The sequence below is a fragment of the Phocoena sinus genome, chromosome 8 (genome assembly GCF_008692025.1).
Source record: "Phocoena sinus isolate mPhoSin1 chromosome 8, mPhoSin1.pri, whole genome shotgun sequence".
NCBI lineage: Eukaryota > Metazoa > Chordata > Mammalia > Artiodactyla > Phocoenidae > Phocoena > Phocoena sinus.
In genome coordinates, this window is record NC_045770.1 from 71,555,302 (window position 1) to 71,576,139 (window position 20,838).

Below are 20,838 nucleotides of genomic sequence, written 5' to 3' on the forward strand. Positions count from 1 at the left end.
AGAGGAGTTAAGCTCTTTTCCCAAGATCACACAGCTGGGAATCAGTAGAGAAAGGACTCAAACCCAGTCAGGCCCTGCTTCAAAGCCTGCACTGTTAGTCACTCCTTAAAGGGATGCTGAGGTTACTGAGGATTTTACTGCCTCTCAGTCTTCATCTCCTGAGGAGGGAGTGCAGGCCCTAGAGAACAGACTTTTGGAGAAACTTGCACATCTGTACATTATGCCTCTTCTCTGTGTTAGAAGCCAAAGGAAATACCCAGTCATGGCGTCAGTCACTGGCATTAATTGGGGAGCCAGATGGGAGGACCTGAGTGTGAGGGGGTCCTGCTGAGTGGGGCCTCACCTGTGGGTGAAGTAGGCCCACAAATGACCTGGCAGTGATTTGCTTTGGAGACAACTTCCATTAGTGATGGAGGGGAATGATTGCATGTGAGCTGCATGGGGATCCCGTAAGGTGCGCTGGCCTGCCCCTCTCCCCACCCGAGGCCGCACTGCAGCAGGATCGCTATCTGGGCTCAGCCAAGGAGGATGCCTCTTTCTGGCACAGGTACAGCACGGTGCCTCTGGCAGGTACAGCACGGTCTCAGCTCTCTGGGCCTGGAGGGCCCTGCCAGAGCAGGAGCTGAGGCCAGGCAGGGGAGGAGGGGGGAGTGCTGCTGGACCACCTGTCTTCCCTTCAGCTTCTTCCCTCCCCCAACCCCAGAGGGACCTGAGCTCCTGTCGCCTGAGGAGAGGCTCCTGGACCCAACTCTATGCTCGGGAAGTTCAGGTCCCAGCTCTACCCCGACCAGCCATGTGACCTTGGGCAAGTCAGCCTCTCTGATCCTGGATCAGATGTGTGAGAAAGCCTGGCAAACAATAGACCTCATATCAAGCTTTTCAATTCTCAAATCAGCTGAGGGCTTTATCCAAAGATAAGACACTGATCAAGACACTGATCCTCCCCCTGCTAGTTTTATTAAATGTAATTGACACAGAACATTGTATAAACTTAAGATGTATGACATAGTGATTAAATATATGTATATGATTATCCTTGTGTTTAGTTAACATCCATCTCCTTACATAGTTATAATATTTTTTCTTGTGATGAGAATTTTTAAGATCTACTCTCTTAGCCACTTTAAAATATACAATTCAGTATTGTTCACATGTACAGTCGCCATGCTGTACATTACATTCCCAGAACTTACGTATCTTATACCTGGAGGTTTGTACCTTTTGACCACCTTCATCCATTTTCCCTATCCCGCATCCCCACCCTCCATCTCTGGTAACCACCAATCTGCTCTGTTTCTATGAGTTCAGCTTTGTTAGATTCCACACATAAGTGAGGTCATACAGTATCTGTCTTTCTCTGACGTATTTAACTTAGCATAATGTCCACAAGATTCATCCATTTTGTTGCAGAGGGCAGGATTTCCTTCTTTTTATGGCTAATATTCCATTATCCATTTTCTTTATCCATTCATACATCGATGGACACTTAGGTTGTTTTCCATGTCTTGCCTATTATAAATAATGCTGCAACACTTACTGATTTTTAATAATTGATTGAGTTCCTGCCTAAAACTTAAGTGGGCAAGGACAAAGTGCCAAGCCCCTTATAGCATTATCTAGCTTGATCATCATCTCCCTTTAAAGCAGGTGATAGAATCATCATTACATAGGTGAGCATAAGGCAGAGAGGGAAAGTCACTGGCCCAAGGACCCCCAGCAAAGTAGGTAGCAGAGCTCAGGTTGGAACATCCTGCTGAGAAACAGGGATGGGCTGGGGTAAGGGTGGGATAAATGAGGAAGGCCAAAAGGGGCGTGGGAGCTTTCCAGTTGGAAGGAGGTGCGAGGAGGTAATGCGGACTTGTTTGGAAATGGTGTCTGCAGAGCAAGACCACAGTCCTTACTTAGACTTGGCCGCTTGGGTGTGGACCTGTATGTTAAGTACACAGCCTATTTCTTGGTGCACTGGTGAAAACCTGGTGTATAGATGGAGGTAAGTGTGGGCATGCCTGCCACGGTGATTCTTTTTTTTTTTTTTTAATTTAACTAATTAATTAATTAATTAATTAGGCTGTGTAGGGTCTTCGTTGCTGTGCACAGGCTTTCTCTAGTTGGGGCGAACGGAGGCTACTCTTCGTAGAGATGCGTGGGCTTCTCATTGCGGTGGCTTCTCTTGTTGTGGAGCATGGGCTCTAGGCGCACGGGCTTAGTTGCTCCGTGGCACGTGGGATCTTCCTGGACCAGGGCTCGAACCCATGTCCCCTGCACTGGCAGACAGATTCTTTAACCACTGTGCCACCAGGGAAGTCCTGCCATTGTGATTCTGTTGGGGAGGAGGGAAGAAGACCCTTCTCTCTGGTGCTTGGGCAAAGAATGACCTCTTCACTCAGGCAAGCAGAGACCTGAAAGGGAGGGAGGGAAGGAGAGTTGGGGGTGAGAGAGACAGAGGTGTTGAGACAGGCCGACAGCCACTACCTAATGTTTACCTGCTCGAAGGAAACATTGCCGAAGTGCTCCCCCCTCATGCCCTGTACAGAGTCAAAATCTATTTTTAGCTAAAAATAGTACATTAAAAATTCAAATTGGTGAATATATTTAATTTTAAGCTTTCTAAATAGCCAATGTGCCCTTGAGAAGACAGTCATTTAATGATGTGGGTGCTCTGGGGCTTGAGCAAAGGACAGATCCTGGAGAAGTTTTTTTTTTGCCCCCCGTGTATTTATTTACTTACTTTTAATTTTATATTGGAGTATAGTTGATTAAAAATATTGTGTTAGTTTCAGGTGTACAGCAAAGTGACTCAGTTATACATGTACATGTATCTGTTCTTTTTAAAATTCTTTTCCCATTTAGGTTGTTACATAATATTGAGCAGAGTTCCCTGTGCTATACAGTAGGTCCTTGTTGGTTATCCATTTTATTTATGTATTCATGTATGTATGTATGTATGTATGTATTTATTTATTTTTGGTTACCCATTTTAAATATAGCAGTGTGTACATGGCAATCCCAAACTCCCTGACTATCCCTTCCCCCCACCCTTCCCCCACCCCCCCACCTCCCATCACCATAAGGAGGAGTTTTGTTAGGAAGAGTGAGCCAAGTAGTTTGGAGAGAAGCATCACCTTTTCCACTGGAGCTGGAGAATCAAATCAAATTCCTTTGCTGATCCAGCCCCGTGGTGGGAGAGTGTTGGGGCAGGGGTGTTGAGGTTTGCTTGCTCCCCTACTTGGGAGAAATAACTTGGCTCAGTCAATGGGTGATCCAATCTGTATTTGAGGCAATTAGCCAATTGATTACAGACATTTATTGGGTATCCACTGGGTGTAGGCTGGGTTCCCCCGTAACCCTGTAAAACTGAGTAGTATTGTGTCCTTAGGAAACTAAAGCCTGGAGAGGTTGAGGGATTTGCCGTAACTCACAAGCCAGTGAGATACATAGCCTAAAATGAAACCCAGGTTCAGCTGCGTCTGGAACTGGTGTGCTTCCCATACCAGTTGTTCTCAAAGTGAGACCCCTGGACCAATAGCATCACTTAGGAACTTGTTAGAAATGCAGATTCTCTGGCCCACCCCAGACTTACAGAATCTGAAACTCTGGGGGTGGAGTTGAGAAATCTATTTTAACAAGTCCTCTGGGTGTTCTGATGCATGTAGAGTTTGGAAACCATTGCTCTCTACCGCATTGTCTCCTGATTAGGAATAACAGATTGTCCCTTCCCTCAGGGGCTTACAACCTGGTTGGGAAAACAAGATAAACATACATTTATTTTTTTAAAAAAGATGACTGGGGGCTTCCCTGGTGGCGCAGTGGTTGAGAGTCCACCTGCCGATGCAGGGGACACGGGTTCGTGCCCCGGTCCGGGAAGATCCCACATGCCGCGGAGCGGCTGGGCCCGTGAGCCATGGCCGCTGAGCCTGCGTGTCTGGAGCCTGTGCTCCGCAGTGGGAGAGGCCACAACAGTGAGAGGCCCGCGTACCGCAAACAAACAAACAAAAAAAAAAAAAAAAAAAAAAAAGATGACTGGGCTTAGAGAGTTAGCCTTCTTGAAGCTTTAGGGGAAAGGTGGCCTTGAGAGATGGCCCAGCTTGTATAGGGGAAGAAGGAGGAGACTGTCCGGGTGGGGAGGGATATCAGTGTGTGTAAAGGTGGGGAAGCTGGGATCAGACTTTCCAGAGGCAGTGAGGGAACCAATGAGTCTTGTTGGGATGAGGTTCTCTGAGGGGAGTCACAGAGGGGCAGTCATGGAGGACAATGGGAGGCTTGATTGCTAGTGTTCTGGAATTTCCAGCTAGATTCTGCCCCACTGCTCATTTGACAATGCACATTTAGGAAGCACCTGTTAGGTGTGCCCAGCACCAGGCAATGGAAGCTAAAACCAGGCTCCCTGACCCACTGACTGCTTGCTTCTCAGCTTTCAGCCCTGGGCTCAAATGTCACTTCCTTGGGTGAAGCCTTCCCTGGCCATCTCACGAGGTGGGCCACGTAAAGGTCCCTCCCTTTGGTCTCCCAGCACTTGGTACAGTCCTTGTCACTGCCCTTGCCACCCAGGATAGTGATGATTCATTTGCGGGTCTGCCTGCCCCACCTGGGGCTGAGAGTGAGTCTTATGTAGCTTTGGTTCTGGCACAGAGTAGGTGCTCAAATCTCAATATTTGTTAAACGAATGAGTAAGTAGATGAATGAACGAACAAGTCAATCAGTGATAATATTTCCCCATGGACGTACCAGCTGTGAACTCGTCAACTAAGTGGAAAATTGATGTCTATAAATCGATTCAGCTTTCTCATTGACTTACACCGTATCATGGAGGTGCACTTTCTTTGTCTGTTTCATTCACTTGTTGGCATATCTCTATTGAGCACATATTATGTGATCAGCACCTTACTAAGTGCCGGACACCCAGTGATGAATACAGGGCCTGCACCGAGGGAGCTTACTGTTTAATCTTCTGGGAGTTCCCAGCACCTCACTATTAAGGTTTTTGTTTTTTGTTTTAATCATCACCCTTTTATAGAGTGGATTTAACCTCTTTGGGATCAGAGATACTTTTGAAAATCTGATAAAAGCTTTGGACCACTTCTCCAAAAGGAGATTAAAATTCTGGGGTTCATAAACCTTCCCTAAGTCTATCCGTGGGCCCTGAGTTAGGAACTGCAGGCCTGAGGTGGCTGTCAGGTGGGCATCTGTTGAACTGTGCTGAAGGTTTAGAGCCACATCAACCAGAATTTTGCCCATGGTATCTGTCAAGTGAGTAATGGGGCCTGAAGAGGAGAGCCTGAGCTGACTTACTGGTCTTAGGATTGCCCTAGCCCAATGAAGAGTCTGTGGCCAGAGTGGCCAGCTGTGAAGCTCATAGGCAGAGAGGGAGAAACTCTGCTTCCTCTGAGGTGGCTGTCTCCATTGCTTGCCTGTGACGCTCGCTGAGAACCTCCGTTTTCTGCCCACCTGTGACCAGCATGTGGACTGTGGGGAAATAAAACTTCCTTAGATTTCTCAGTGCTCCTGTTAAAAAAAAAAAAAAAAAAAAAAAAGCCCTAGCATCCTGAGACTTGGAAATGTATAAGGTATAAAGAGGAAATGTTTGCTTTTACTTTCTCTAGGAGTGTTTTGCCCTTCATATATCATGAGAATTAGATCTGCGGCCATTTATCTAGATAATTGGTCTTACCCAAAAGGATAACAAAACATATCCAGCAATTTCACTTGTGGGTATATGCTCAAAATCATTGAAAGCAGAGTCTGGAAGAGATATTTGTACACCCACATTCAGAGCAGCACTATTCACAATAGCTAAAGAGTAGAGGCAGCATGAGTGTATACCAAGAGATGAATGGCTAAGCAAAAGGCGGTATTTTCATACGATGGAACATTTTTCAGCCTTAAAATCACATGGTACAACGTGGATGAACCTTGAGGAAACTATACTAAGTGAAATAAACCAGTCACGAAAAGACAAATACTACGTGATTCCACTTATTCGCGATAAGTAGAGTAGTCAAATTCATAGAGGCAGAAAGTAGAATGGTGGTTGCCAGGGGCTGGGAAAGGGGAGAATGAGGAGTTGGTAATGGGTATAGTGTTTCAGTTCTGCAAGATAAAAAGAGTTTTGGAGATGGATGGTGGTGATGGTTGTATAATAATGTGAATGTACTGAATATCACTGAACTGTGCACTTAAAATGATTAAGACAGTAAATTGTATGTTATGTGTATTTTACCACAACTTAGAAAACGTATATTAAAACTTCTCTTATCTCCCCAAGAGGACCAGAAGGTTATAGCCAGGGCCAGTTCCCCAGGTTAAGCGCCTAAGGTGCCAGGGAGACTAGAGCCCTAGTTCCCTAGGTATGTACATTCCAGAAGTTTAGATTGAGAATCCTTTCCATCCCTTCTCAAAGAAGCAAAGTCTTTTTTTTTTCTGAATTCCCCTTTCTAGAGGGGAGGGAAATGGTTATCTCCCTCCTATATATAAATGGAGAAAACCCATTATTTTCCATCCCTGGCCTTAGATTGTCCTATTGCTCACGTAGGAGATTTTTCCATCTTGTTTTCCTCTCATCATCTCAGGGGTAAGATCTAGGGCAAAGGGAAGAGAGGGAAAGGAGGGGCTGACTCCCTAATCATCTCCTGTAAGATAATTGATAGGAAATCTGTCTCTGATCTAGAATACCTCCTGCACACATTCAGGATAAAATTAATAAAGATGAATATTAAACACCCAACCTGTACACATGTGCGCACGCACACACACACACACACACACACTCAGCTGGTGGCCTGCTGGGGGAGCAGGTGCGCATTCCCTAGTAAGGGAAGATGCACGGAGGACTTTCTGCACCGAACCCGTGGAGAGGGGAGATGGCTCCCCCCAGCTACCATAGTTGTGAGTGTGGGGGCACAGAGGCAGGCTGAGGAACGCCTCTACCTCAGAGCCCACTTTTGGAAAGCCCCATCCTGAAATGCGTCCCAAGTGCCTCCTTCTATCTGTCCTAGACTTTTTTTTTTTTTAATGTAAATTTATTTATTTATTTTTGGTTGCATTGGGTCTTCATTGCTGCGCACAGGCTTTCTCTAGTTGCGGTGAGCGGGGGCTACTCTTCGTTTTGGTGTGCGGGCTTCTCATTGTGTTGGCTTCTCTTGTTGTGGAGCACAGGCTCTAGGCGCGCGGGCTTCACTAGTTGTGGCTCACAGGCTCAGTAGTTGTGGCACGTGGTCTCAGTAGTTGTGGCTCATGGGCTCTAGAGCGCAGGCTCAGTAGTTGTGGCACACGGGCTTAGTTGCTCCGCGGCATGTGGGATCTTCCCGGACCAGGGCTCGAACCCATGTCCCCTGCACTGGCAGGCGGATTCCTAACCACTGCGCCACCAGGGAAGCCCTGCCCTAGACTTTTAAAAAATTAATGTTAATTTGAGATCCAAGAACTATTTCTAAGCACTTCATCTCTATTCCTTTTTATTCTCACAATTCTGTGAAGTAGGTATTGTTTATATAACCCTTTTATAGTTGGAGAAATGGAGGTAGAGATTAAATAATGTGCCCAAGGTCAGATTTCAGTTCTCACTTCTTGGGACATTCGGGAGTGAGTGTTGGAACCCCTGTATCTCAGCCCGAGAGTTCTGTGGTCATAGCAGAACTTTCATTTCCCCATTTCTTGTCCCCAAGTGGTGACGAAGTAGCCAGCCCTGGCAGCTGGAGTTGGTGAGTGTTCCGCACACTGAGGGAGTTATCCCCTGGCCTCCTGAGCCTCAGTTTCCTCCCAGAGTAGATAACAAGCAAAGGAAAAGGGAGACCAGAAGGAAAAGAGGAAGGAAGGGAGCTTTGGGGGACCGAGGTCCTTAGTGGACACTGCTTTGTGCCTGCCCAGATCTATTCCCCTTCCTCTGTGACAGCACTCCAGTTTTCCTTTTGGAACCCACTTTTTCCCTTTACTCAATCCATGGGGTGCCGATGGGGCTATATGGGTGGACATGTGACTCAGGTCTGGCCAATCAGGGAAGGCCTTACCCCCAAGACAACTCATGAGAGTAAATCCTTGGGATTTAGCAGGAACTACTAGGATAGAGGTGTGCTTTTTTCCGCTGGGGTAGCACTACCTGGTAGAATATATTTTGAATACTGGAGGCCATCTTGGCACCACATGGAAGAGTCCATCTAAGAATGAAGCCAACCGGAGGAGGGTAGAGACAAGTGATGGTGTGATGGGTAATTTTATGTCATCTTGGCTTGGCCATAGTACCCCGATATTTGGTCAAACACATCTGGATGCTGCTGTGAAGGTATTTTTCAGATGAAATTACCTTTAAATTAGTAGACTTTGAGTAAAGAAGATTATCCTCCATAATGCGGGTGGGCCTCGTTCAATCAGTTGAAGGCCATAATAAAGAAAAGACTAATGTCCCCTGAGAAAGAGGGGGACAGATTAATTTCAGACTCAAGCTGCAACATCGACTCTTCACTAGGTCTCCAGCCTGCTGGCCTGCCCTGCAGATTTTGGACCTACCAAGCCCCATAATCATGTGAGCCAATTCCTTAAAATCTCTCTCTCTCTCCCCCTGACAATCACAGCTGGCCAGAACAGATTCCTGATGTCATTGTTTTAACACTTGGATCCAGCCAGACCTGACATCAAATACCCCTGGATTTTCCACTTAAGTGGTCATCTTGAATTGGGTTTCTGTCACTTACAACCCAAAAGGTCCATCTCAGGAGGGAGCAGGAACTCACATTGACTGAGCTCTGGTTCCATGCCAGGCCCATTGCTCCCCTTTGACAGTTGACCTGGGCCTTAAAGGATGCATAGAAGTTCACATGGACACGAGGAGGACGGGGTGGAGTGAACACGTGCAAAGACACAGGGAAGGGATGGAGCGCAGTAAGCTCAGGAAACCAACAAGTTCAATGTGGCGGACGTGAAAGAAGCGATGGGCAAGAGACTGGCCTGGAGAAGTTGTCAGGGCCCAGGTGGTACAGGATTTGAACGCCAGTCTGGGGAGTTTGGACTTTGTCCCAAGGCCAGCAAGGGAGGCGTTGGAGAGTGTTAAGCAGAGCAGTTATATGACCTGACTCAGGCTTTTGTTGGTTCACTCTGCAGTGTGAAACACACAGGATGCAGAGATAACAGAAGCAGAGAGGAATTATTTTATGGCTGGAGTTTTTCCTGGTGCTCCTGAAATCACGTTCTATGCATCATGTCCCCCTCATCTCCTCGAAACAGTAAAGCGCAGTGGTTAATGACGTGGACTCCCGGAGCCACCCTGCCCGAGTCTACGTCTTGTCTCTGCCACTAACTATCTACTTAACCTCAGGAGTGTCACTTAAGTCTTAGTGCCTCAGTTTCCTTAGTGAAACAGCATCATTATCCACCTCTCACTAATGTCTTATAATAATTGTCACTCTGCATGTTTAGGGCTCAGCAGTGTTTGGCATCTAGTAAACACCTAGTAGTTAGTAGCACTCTTACCTCATTAAGGCCAGTGGGCGGCCTCCTGGGCCGCAAAACCCAAGCCTCAGGAGGCCAGCAGCAGCAGGCCTCGGCTCTCTGCCCTTTCCCTGTGCCAGCCCCCCCTGCTTTTCCCAGGGGCTGCGTCTGCCCCTCCAGTTCTCACAGAGGCATGGCCAGCCCAGGCCCCAGGGAGCTGGGAAGGGTCACTGAAGGGACAGGAGGAGAAAAGGGCTTTCAGCTCTGGAAAGATACTTCTCCAAAACTTAGGCTTGGGAATTAGGCTGGAATCGGATGAAAACCAGCTTCCCAGCCCTGCACAAGCCCAAAGAGGGTGTCCTGGAAGCACAGAGGCTGTAAACTCAGCCCTTTCACTCCAACTTCCAGATGCAGAGGTGAGAGGCTCAAAGCAGGCTCAACCCCAGGGATTGGCTCTGGGAAACAACTTCAATGAGATGGATAAAATGCTAAAAGTTCAGAGTCAAGGGGCATCCTTGAATTCCCAGCCTTTTTCGTTGTTTTTGGTTTTTTTTGTTTTTTTTCCCCACCACTGTGTAGTGCAGTAGAAATGGCAACTCTGCCACCAACTTAGGGGGACTCTGGACAAGTCACTTCCTGTTTGGCCTCAATTTTCCTGAATTTCCAATAACAGGGGTTGGAATCAAAGGTGGCAAATAGGGTTCTTCTTGTGGGCCAGACTTCATCAGTTTTAATGGCTGCCTGGTTGGCTGGTTAGAGAGAGTGCTGGGATTGAAGGAGTGATGTCTGCCATGTGTGTAGAAGGCAATGGATGGTGTGTGGGCTGTCCTTGGCCTGGATGGGTTTTTAGTCCTGAGTACTCAGTCTTAGCACTGAGGTGGATTCCCATGTCTGGCCCAATCCCCCAGGTGGACTCTGGCCCAGTAGTGCCCCTCACGGCCCTCACAGAAGGCCAGGTACTGCTTTAGACTCCACCTCTATACACATTCTCTGGACCTTTCCACTTAAATGGTTAATGCCAATGTCTGCTGGGTACTTTGGGTTCAACATGAGAATTGGTTTCCTTGATGATAGTGAGAGAGTCAGGCCTCATAGAGAAGGAGGCTGAAGCCCATAGTAGTCCCCACATCCTGCCAGGCCTAGGTGACCTAATGGCTCAGGACTTATGTCACCCATGTCCCCAGCCTCTCTTTATTCCCTCTTCCTGCCCTGCCCAGTAGCACACTTTCCTGGCTTTTATCTAACCAGGAGCTCAAAGCCCTCTTTTTTGTCCCACTCATCAAGTCTTGACAAGCACTGATAAACTCATTGACTCTGAGGTGCCAATAACTAAGAATAGCTGTAGATGAATTTCAAATGGTAAGATTCCAGGCATCAATGAGTCGAAGGCCTCAGCAGCAGTATTAGTAGGTCACATGAAGAGGTAACCATTACTGAACAGCAGGACGTTAGTTGTTCAATTGTGGGAGGAACTGTCCTGCCAACAGCCTAAAAATGGAGACATTCCAGTGAGGGTTGCCCTGCCCCATACAGCATAGAGTGGAGGAGGGTACTGGCTCCTGAGTCAGAGCACCTGGGTTTTGAATACCAGCTCCACTACTTCCTTACTGTGTGACCTAGTGAAAGTCCCTTCACCTCCTTCTACCTCAATCTTCTCTTCATAAAATGGGGTTGGTGATAAGAGCAGTCCCTACCTTGTAGAGTTATTGAGGGAGGTAGGTGAGCTTAGCATAGAACAGTACCTGGTGTATAGCCGATGCTATCTAAGTGTTGGCTGTTATCACCAGGCTCCTTGCAGGGGCCATGCACCAATCCCAGTCACTGCAGTTTGAGATGGCAGGGTCCAGCCCAGGGCTGGCACATAGGAGGTGTCAGCAAATGTGAGACCCCTCCTTTGACCTTCACTTTGGAATTGTCTCCAGAGCCAGGTTAGGAGCCAGATGAGAAAACACAGACTTCCTCAGCACGGCTGCGAGCCAGCTATTAGGAGGTCATTGTGGCTTTGTCTCTACTGAGATCAGAAAGCCCAGCAGTTTCTCCCTCTCCCCTTCTTTCTCTCTCTGCCCCTCCCATTGATCATGACTTGCTGCCCACAGTCCCTGTTGCCTCAGCAGCCATGTCTGGTGGGATGTGACCCCACTCCCCAGCCACAGCTGACTGGACCTGGGATTGGCCCCTTCCCCCAGGACCGCCCACTCACGTGAGTTGGTCCAATCAGATTCTGCCTCTGGAATTGGGAAATGGTAGTGGAGCTACAGTTGAAAGGTCATCTAGAATTAGGTAGAAGATTGTGATGGCTATGTTTAAGGTGAGCTCTGAGGATGCTGGTGGCAGAGATAGGAAGCCTAAACAGAGAGAGCTGCTCCTCTCAGACACCTTAAATCAGAGTCACCTTCCACTTCCACTTCTCAGGAGGCCTGGGAACCCCATCTCCTCGTCTTGGATCCCCATGAGATGCCTATACCGACAGACCACACTCTCTTCCTTGGAGCCAGCCTGAGAGCATCCCTGGGCCCTGTAACCAGGAGGGCTTTGACTTACTCCCTGCCAGCCCCTTGGAGTTACACTCTCCTGCCTCAAGCCCTTGCCTCCTTCCATAAGGTTTTGCTGGATGTAATTTCATGGATGGAGTGGACCTCCTGCAGCTCCCTTGCTTACATCCTGTCTTGGTGACCTCAGGAAAAACAGCTGTAGCCGTGCTGTGAGAGAAACTGGGGCACCTCACACCCTGAGGTGACCCTCTGGGGCTCCAGCTGTCAGCTGCACTTTCTGAAACTGAGTAAAGTCCTTGCCACATGGACTTCATTTTTTGCTTCATGTCCTTCTGCTGAGAAGACACTGAATAGCCCAGCCTGTCTCCTGCTGCCCTAGCCCGCTGCTCCAAGGCAGCCCCTGGCTGTTTGATCACGTCCTTCATGTCAGTCCCAGATCCCAGCACTGGGATCTGTTTCTCACTCTTGTATAGGGGCCAAAACGTCACGATTTTGAATTTGACAGCCTTGAACCTGCTGCCCAAATCCACACTCACTCCCATAAGCTGGAAAATAAGTCGCTTTATTTTATTAACGAGTTCAGAGTAAGATTGTGGCATCAATCTTAGCAGCAATGAGAGCAGGAGAGAGAGGAGAGGGATGGAGAGGGATAGACCCAAGAGTCAGGTCCTAGCAGAGTTCAAGGGAGAAGTCTCCCAGATTCACAAAGCCAGAGGAACGACAGGAGAGTCTAGATCGCAGGGGCCTCTTCAGAACGGCTAGCTGCTCCCTCCCTCCATGCTGGCCTTCAGAGGGGTGGCCCGAAGTGTTCCTATGCAGGCCTACTTCAGGGCCAGAGGGAGTCTGCAATCCCTGGGTGCTGGCTGTGGGTTTCCAGGGTGCTTGCAGGCTGCGGTGGCTCAGCTGGCTCCAGGCATGGTGTCCAGGAGGGTGGATCCGGAGCTCACTGGCTTCTACGGGTGGGTTTGGTTTCTCCTCTGAACTTCAGAAGAAGGTCCTGTGGAGAAGCGGAACAAAGCAGGAGGGTGCAGGTCTTGTGGGTGCGCACCTTGCGCCGAGGGCAAGGCCGACGAAAGGGAGCACACCCTGCCCCTTGGAGGCACAAGGCCTTGCCGACCTCTGGATCCCCTCTTGGTGCAGGCCCCAAGCAGCTACACCCCAGCCATAGCCACGGCACACAGGAGGCCAGGGAGGGCGCAGAACGGACACCTGGGATGAGGTAGGAGGGGACCAGAGGCAACGGCACTGAGGTCCCTCACAGAGCAGATGGCAAGTGATAGAAAACAAAGGGCCACGGAGCCCATCCCAGAAGCCATGGCCACAGTTGAGGCCAACTGTCCTGGGAGCATGAGGCCCTAATATTTTGAGAAACTTGCAACAGAAAAGTCAACAAGTCCAGGCTTGGGTCTGCCCCAGATGCTGCCAGCTCTGGGCTTTAGGCCACACCAAACCCCAGTTTCACGGCTACCTACCAGCTCTGTCCATGGGCACAGCCCTGTCACAGGGCAGGAAATACATCCCAAAGCTGGGCTCCACTGTGTCCCACAGATAGAGTCCAGAGTCAAGGGAGAGAGAAGGCACAGAGGACAGTTTGTTCTGAGTAGGGCTCAGCCACAGCAGGTCACAACAGGTCATGGACAACTCTAAGAGGCCAACCCTGGTTCTTTGGACCAGCTTTAATTGCCTCTTAATTGCCCTGGCTCTGGCCAAGCATGGCGGCTTCGTGGAGGTCCCAGAGGGTGGGGCTGACAGGGAAGGGGAATCCCAGGCTGTGCTTCCTTTGGGTTCTCCCAGCCTATCGTGCCTGGTTTGAGGCACCGCCTGTGCCCAACCGAGAATGGAGCTCACTGCTCTATCCTGCTCATTCGGGTGCTATGTGGGACCCAGGGCAGATCCCAAGGGCTGTGGTGAGTCAGGACACCCAGGTCCCAAGCATGCCGCACACTGGGCTCTGCTTGGCTTCCCTGAGCGGGAGGGCCTTTGAGTCCAAAAGAATTCCAGTGTCACCAACAGCAGGCCCAGGTGGCACTTCAGGGATGGCGAATCCCCAGACACCAGTCCCAAGAACCTGCCGACAGCGTGGGCAGCAGACAGCCATGACGTGCAGCGTGGACAGACGGGGCCCTGCAGCCCACCTGCCTATTCATCACGGGGGTTGCCAGGCTCCAGCTGCAGGAGGAACCCGTGTCTAAGCATGGGAGCATTGTCTCCAAGGAGCTTTTAGACCGGCTAGGGGCCTTCGGCTGCAGAGGAGGGAAGAGAAGAGCTACGTACGCAGAGCGGAGCAGGAAACACAAAACAGGGCTTGGTTATTCCAGGCAGAGCTCCACCCGCCCTCTCCCTTCACTTGGCTCCTGCCTCAGGTCCTGCCTAGGCCCTGGGTTCCAGAATTAGTTGCTACAAGACCTTGATTTCTCTAAGATGTACACAGGACTCAGCCTCTGCTGGGAGGGGGAGTGGATAGGCACCGTCATGACAGGCAAGCACAGGGGTGGGGAGGTGATGTGATGAAGTGAGGGTGGGGGACAGTAAGAGGCACACACAGAGGCACAGAGAGAGACAGGGGCAGAGACGGAAAGACAGAGAGAGAGAAAATGGATGCAGGGTGGCAAAGATGGAGAAGCAGGGACTCAGAGCCAGGGGTGGAGAGAGGCAAGAAAAGGAGAGGTAAGAGAAGAGGGAGAGAGATGAAGGGAAGAAGGATGCAGGGGAGAGGGATGGATGGGAGAGAGATTGACAGGAAGGAAGGGGGAGCAGGAAGGAGGGAAAGGACACACACACAGAGAGAGAGAGAGAGAATGAGATAGAGAGACCCACACAGATACAGAGACAGGAGTGAAACAGACACAGGGAGAGACAGACCATACAGGGAATTGCAGAGAAAGACAGAGACTGGGCCAAGGAAAGCCTGAAGGATGGGGCCAAAGCCTATGGTCCCGGCTGCATGAAGGAAAGCAGCTATGTAGCAGGAAGACCCTCCAGAAAGCAAAAGACACAGAAGTCTTTAAACTAGCTGGTGGGGGGGCAGGAGATGAAGTTCTGAGTGGGGAATCAGAAATCTGAGGCTTTGTCCCAACTTCACTGTTTACTTGGCCTGAGACCTTGAATCTCTCTGGGCTTCAGTTTTCCACATGGAAAGAAGCATCCGGACAAGACTGACTTGAAGGCGGCTCTAGCAATGCTTGAGGACAGTGACTTAGTTCTAGGCTTGCTCTCGCCTGGGAGCTTTCCAGGATCAATTACTACTAGACTTCGTGTGCTTGGGCCATTCCGTTAGGCTGGATGAGGACTGGGGCTGGGCTGGGGGAAAGTGGCCAAGATCCCGGAGGAGGAGGATGAAGAGGAGGTCAGGGGCCAGGCACCTGCATACACTTACAGCTCATCGTCATACTCCTTGGGGGGACAGACGGCAACGACAAGGTCGATCCAGTCCTGTGGGGAGAAGCCATGTGACTCTGAGGCATGCTCAGCGGTCAGTGGCATGTCTGCCCCTGACACTCCATTCCCATGCCTGGGCACCATGGCCCAGGATCAGCCGGCTGGGGCCTTCTTCCCATGGGGGGCAGGGGGTGGGCCCAGGTGGGGCTGGAGGTCCTCCTGGTGGGGAAGGGCCTCACTGTGCAATCCCATGGTCTGGGGAAGCTTCCAGACTCTGAGGTTTCAGAGCCATAGAAGCCAGGGTTGCCAGGTCCTTGAATGACACCAAGTTCCCAAATGCTGATCTGCAGACCCTGGCCAGGCATCAACCTCAGAATCACTTGGGGAATTCCTTAAAATTCTAGATTCATGGACTTGGTGCCTGGAAATCTGAGGTTAGGTCCTGGGAAACAGCATTTTTAACGAAGTCCCTAGGTCATTCTGATGCACAGCCAATTGGGGAATTTCAGGCCTAGCTTTCTGCTCCTAACATTTGAATCCCCTCAATGGCATCACTGCCATCCTTAGCTTGTCCATCATTGTGCATCCTTGGCTTGGGTGTATCCAATAAAAATTTTGTGAAATATCACTAGGCCCCTCTACCATGCAATAGCTCCTAATATTGAACTGAAATCTCTCCTCAGGACCTCCCTCCATCCAATCCAATTCTGCCCTCAAGATCACAGAAAACTTTCGCTCCCTCTACCCTAATGTAGCACTTGAGATAGTTAAAGACAGTCATCATGTTACCCGTGAGTCTTCTCTTCTCCACATCCCTTCATGTGGGTCCCAGGCCCATCCGGTCAGCATCCTCGGCACTGAACTTAATACCTCAGGCTCGGCTGCCTGCATACAGTTGCACAGGTTGTGCATTGCACAACATGGGCAAGCACCATTCACACTGTAGTCTGTAGGAGGGCACCCCCTCGGATTGTGCAGTGCACAGCCTGGGAGACCTTATGTGGTGGCCCTGACCCAGGTGGGTGTCTAATGAGCCAGAGCAAACTACCACCAGCCCCTCCTCCATTCTGGGCCCTCTACTTCTGTTAATGCTTTCAAGCACTCTCTTGATTCCTGTTTGGTGTGTACTTAGAGAAGACCTTAAGAGTTTTTCTTGGGTGGGTTGCCACATCTGGTCTTCTGGAGTCTATCTGTGCCACTTGTTTTTTGGATTCAAGGTTGGAAACTGACTTTCTGAATTCTATCTTGTCAGATTAAGACCACTGGCTGGATAGGGTATGTGAGTGTCACCCAAGAGTTACCTGGACCTTGGATATCAGCCCTGGGATGGGGCACCCTGACTGTAAGGCCTGGTTGCAGAGGCCAGGGTTTGAGGCAGGCAGGCAAGGGACGGATAAAGGGAGGGGGATTGTTCTTACCCCCTGATTCCAGGCCTTCTGCAGGGCAGCCTCAGCCTCAGCCAGGGTGTAGTCCGTCACGATCTTGCCATTGATGGCCATGACCTCATCCCCTTTCACAATGCCACCTGCAGGAAGATAAGGCTGACTGACCAACTGGGCTGTATATGGAAAACGGGGAGTGACTGTAGGGCTGCAGAAGGGGCCTGACTTGGATTCTGAAAGCTCATATGGGCTCAGAAAGCACAAGGGGAAACAATCAACCAGGTTGCTCAAAGGGCACTTCCTTCCCACCTCATCCACACACCCTCACCCCAGCTCAGTAGAATCGGGACACCAGTGATGAATTACTGCCACCCAAGCTTTTGTATGGGCCTCTGATTGCAGAGGGAAGCAGACCTGCATTTCCAGGGAGGTTACCAGAAACACAAGCTAGTTCTATGAGCCGTCCCTCTCTGTGCTCTAGCCGTGCTGGTCGGCTTTAGGTCCCTGAGCAGACTGAGCTCTTTCCTGCCTCAGAGCTTTCACATGCTGTTCCATCTGGTGCACTTGCCCTCTCTCTTTCCCTCTTCTTCCAAGTCTGAGATAAAACTCTGAGAGGTCTTCTCTGACTGCCCACTCAATCTCAAGAATTTTCCTATTATTCTATTAAAGTATCCTGGTCTTTTTCTGCACAGCATTTTTCACAATTTGTAACCATATATCTATTTATTGACTGGTGGTCCCTCCTACCAGACTGTCAGCTCCATAAGGGCAGGGATTGTCTTTTTAGTTCACCACTATATCTCCAGCACTTAACAAAATACCTAGCACAAAATAGGAATTCAATAGATATTTCTTGAATAAATGAGTGATGAGTGATGTTGAAGGTGTTCCTGGATAAGCGGACCTGTGATCTAATAAGCAGTTTGAGAAAAGCTGGTGTTATAAGCTTAAACAGAGCTACTCACTGCAGGACTTGTCAGAACCTTGAATATGCTAATATGCCTTGTGGCTCTCCGAGAAGTAGATCTAACACACATCTTCAACTTCAGAACCCTTTCTTCTTTTTTTTTTTTTTGGAGTAATTTCTCCCAGTTCTGGTGTCCACAGAACATTCTGTGCTATGCTGAAATAGTTTATTCAGGAGCCTTGCAGACACGAAGGTCCACAGGATTATGATGTGTGTTGCTGAAGATGGTGGCTAGGGTGGCTTAAAACACATGTGCTCCTGGAGAACTTTCACCAGCTGCTTGTATGTCCAAAGTAGTGTGGAACCGAACTGTAGACAGCAGTTTCCTCTGGACAGTGGGCCTGGGGAGAGGTAGCTTCCACATTTTCACTTTGTACAAACCCAAGATGCAGCCTCAGGGCCAATAAGGCAGTGGTTGGGCTGGGGCTTTGTAAGGTGGGGAGGGCCCAGGAAGCCACCCGTCCATCCTGGTCCTCTTTCCCTGCTAGACATGGCAGACAGGTGGGGCCAGCATCAACCCTTCCCTTAGCTGGCACAGGAAATGAGGACAGAGGTGGAGCACATTGGCCAGGTGGGCAGCGGTGGGCCATGGCAGCTGCCTAGTTGAGCAGGCCCCCCTTCTACGGCGGAAATGAAGGCTCAAGTGTGGCTGTGAGGGGCCGAGGTCACCAAGGCCCGGGGTGGCAGAGCTGGACTCGCCCTAGCAACCCACAGAAGCCTGGCTGCCAGTGTGCCCAGGTGACTGCCATCACTCCACCTCCTGCCTCAGGTCCACACTCATCCTCCATTCTACCACCTTGGCTTGTGGGAGAGACTCCAGCCTAGCGCTGCAGAGAAGGGATCTGACTCTGGGATTCCCTGCTCTGGCCTGCAAAGGTGAGGGGCTCCTCCTTCAAGGGCACCTATTCCTCCACAAAGGACTCAGGAGTACTGAAAAGCTGCCCAGACTTGGAAGAAGAAATCACTAACAGTGGAGTTTCAGACACTGTCAGGTGAATGGGTTGATCGTTTGAGGCACAAGTCTGTGCTGGGTCCACAAAGGCTTCACTCAACAGCAGGGGTGTTTTTGTTGGTAAGGGGATCAAGGCCAAGCAAGAAGATCATGCCACAGGAGAGACACAGGGTAGGAGGGGGCAGGGCTGCAGAAGGTCCCAAGCAGGGGTGGCACTTGTGCTGGGCAGTAAAGCGAATGACCAAACTGCTTGGGTTCAAGCCCTGCCTCCATCCCTTACTGGCTGTGGGTCCTGAACAAGTATTATACTTAACCTTTCTGTGCCTCAGTTTCCTACGATGTGAAATGAGAGTGGTAACGGTATCTATTGTAAGAATTAGATGAGTTAATACACATGATTACTCAGACACAGGTTACGTGCAGGTACTTAGAATAACATCTGGCACGAGGTTAGTTCTTGACAGATGTTGGCTCTTATCATTATGAAAAGGGCGGGTAATGTTTTGATGGTTTCTCTCTTGCCTTTACTTGTGCTGTCCTCTCTACCTGGAAAGCCCTTTCCCTCCTTTGCAAGGCTAGCATCAACTTATCTTTAAAGGCTCAGCTCAGTATCACCCCTGTAGGGAGCCCTCCCAGCAGCCCTCTTTCCCTTGATAGGTTAGGGGCCTCAGAGTTCCCACAGCATCCCTCCACCCTCTCAGTCCTCTGCCAGCCCACAGCAGACCACACTGTTATCGTCAGCACCTGGCAATTCTGAGGATGTTTTCACCACTAGATGGGGAGCCCCCGGAGGGCAAAGTGGTGTGTGGTTTGCTGTGTGCCTGCAGATCCTGGCACTGTCATATGCCTGCAGGTGACATGTGGGACTGATGCATGAGTGGGCGGATCCAGGTGGGAGGGCATTCCTGAGAATGGTCAGCCCACTCCCAGAAGGCTGCTGTTTGCTTTCTTGGAGGATCCTGTGTAACCATAGCACCATCCCCGAACTGGGGCATGGCTGGTTCCCACTCACCGTGCCGCTCAGCGGCTCCGCCCTCGTAAACAGCCGAGACGACCACCTTCCCAATCGGGGAGTCCACACCGCCTTCCAGGGCCAGGTCTAAGGCTCCCTCCTGGTGAGAAGAAAACAGGCCTTTGGAGCCAAGCAGACAACAGGTTGTGGGCACCTGGGCGCCCAGGAGCCTCTTGTCGGGGCCACAGACAGGGCGGGAGAAGCCATGGGGCAATGGCAGTGCCGTCAGGGAGGAAATGGGGCATGGATGCAAAGCGGGGCCTGGGGGTGTGGTCTTACAATAGCAGGGGGTGTTCCCAAGGGGAAAGGAGAGTGGGGATCTGAGGGGTCCCCCAGGAATCACCTTGAGAGTAGGAGAAACAAGGGACCAAGATGGGAGGGGGCAGGGATAAAGAAGCGTGGTCCCCGCCTGACCTCCATGTGTCCGGGTACCTTCTTAATGCGCAGGAGCCGGACATCCTTTCCTACGATCTGCTCCGGGGTGAACTAGAGGGAAAAGACAGTGGGGATGAAGGATGCCTGCCTGAAGGATGCAGGTGGGGGCAGGGGTGGGAGGGAAAGCCAGGCACCTGTGGGACATTGGGCCCCACAGAACACATGGTCAAGGGGACCTTGCACAGCCTCATCCCCAACAGTCTTCAGCTGGAGGTCCCAGGCCCCATGGGGGCCCCATGGACACGCACACACAGAGATCGTTTTTCCCTGGGATTATTGTGAGGACTGGGCGAGAGCATGCCTTGTAAATACACAGCACAGTGTCTGGTATGTAGTTAGTGCTCAGCAAGTGTAACTGTTGTTGTAAACCACACACACACACACACACACACACACACACACACACACAGAGTTCACAATGGAATGCTGTTTGAAAGGAGCCTACACAGGGAAGAGCAGGTGGGGCCTCCTTGGGGCTGTTCACACGCCCTGCCTCATCCCCAGGGCCCTCAGAACCCACAGTGCACCAGCACCAAACACACCGTAATCCCCCACCCCCAACTCCTGGGGTTACTCCCCAGGGGAGGAGAGCTATCTCTCACCATGGAGTAGGGGTCAAAGCCTTCCTCGTATTTCCGGAAATCCTGGAAGCAAAGGGAGGGTGTTAGGGCTTCAGAGCAGAGGCCCTTGAGAGTCACTGCAGGAAAGAAGCTTAGGGCGGAGGAAGATGGTGAATGGCTAGGAGGTAGGGGAGAGAGTGGCGGGGTGAGGGGGTAGTTGTGGACTGCATGGGGGATTCGGGG

The 20,838-nt window shown here is 50.4% G+C and overlaps 1 protein-coding gene across 1 annotated transcript in view; it reads right to left on the minus strand.

Moving 5' to 3' along the window:
* Window positions 1-12,450: 12,450 nt before the first annotated feature.
* Window positions 12,451-20,838, minus strand: part of USH1C (USH1 protein network component harmonin) — a 52,559-nt gene continuing 44,171 nt past the window's right edge. The window contains exons 16-21 of the mRNA XM_032641783.1: window positions 20,638-20,679; window positions 20,033-20,086; window positions 19,601-19,700; window positions 16,706-16,812; window positions 15,286-15,341; window positions 12,451-12,906 (exon numbers count right to left, since the gene is read on the minus strand). Coding sequence (XP_032497674.1) covers window positions 12,894-12,906; window positions 15,286-15,341; window positions 16,706-16,812; window positions 19,601-19,700; window positions 20,033-20,086; window positions 20,638-20,679 — 372 coding nt within the window. The 3' untranslated portion in view covers window positions 12,451-12,893. The remainder of the gene's footprint in view (window positions 12,907-15,285; window positions 15,342-16,705; window positions 16,813-19,600; window positions 19,701-20,032; window positions 20,087-20,637; window positions 20,680-20,838) is intronic.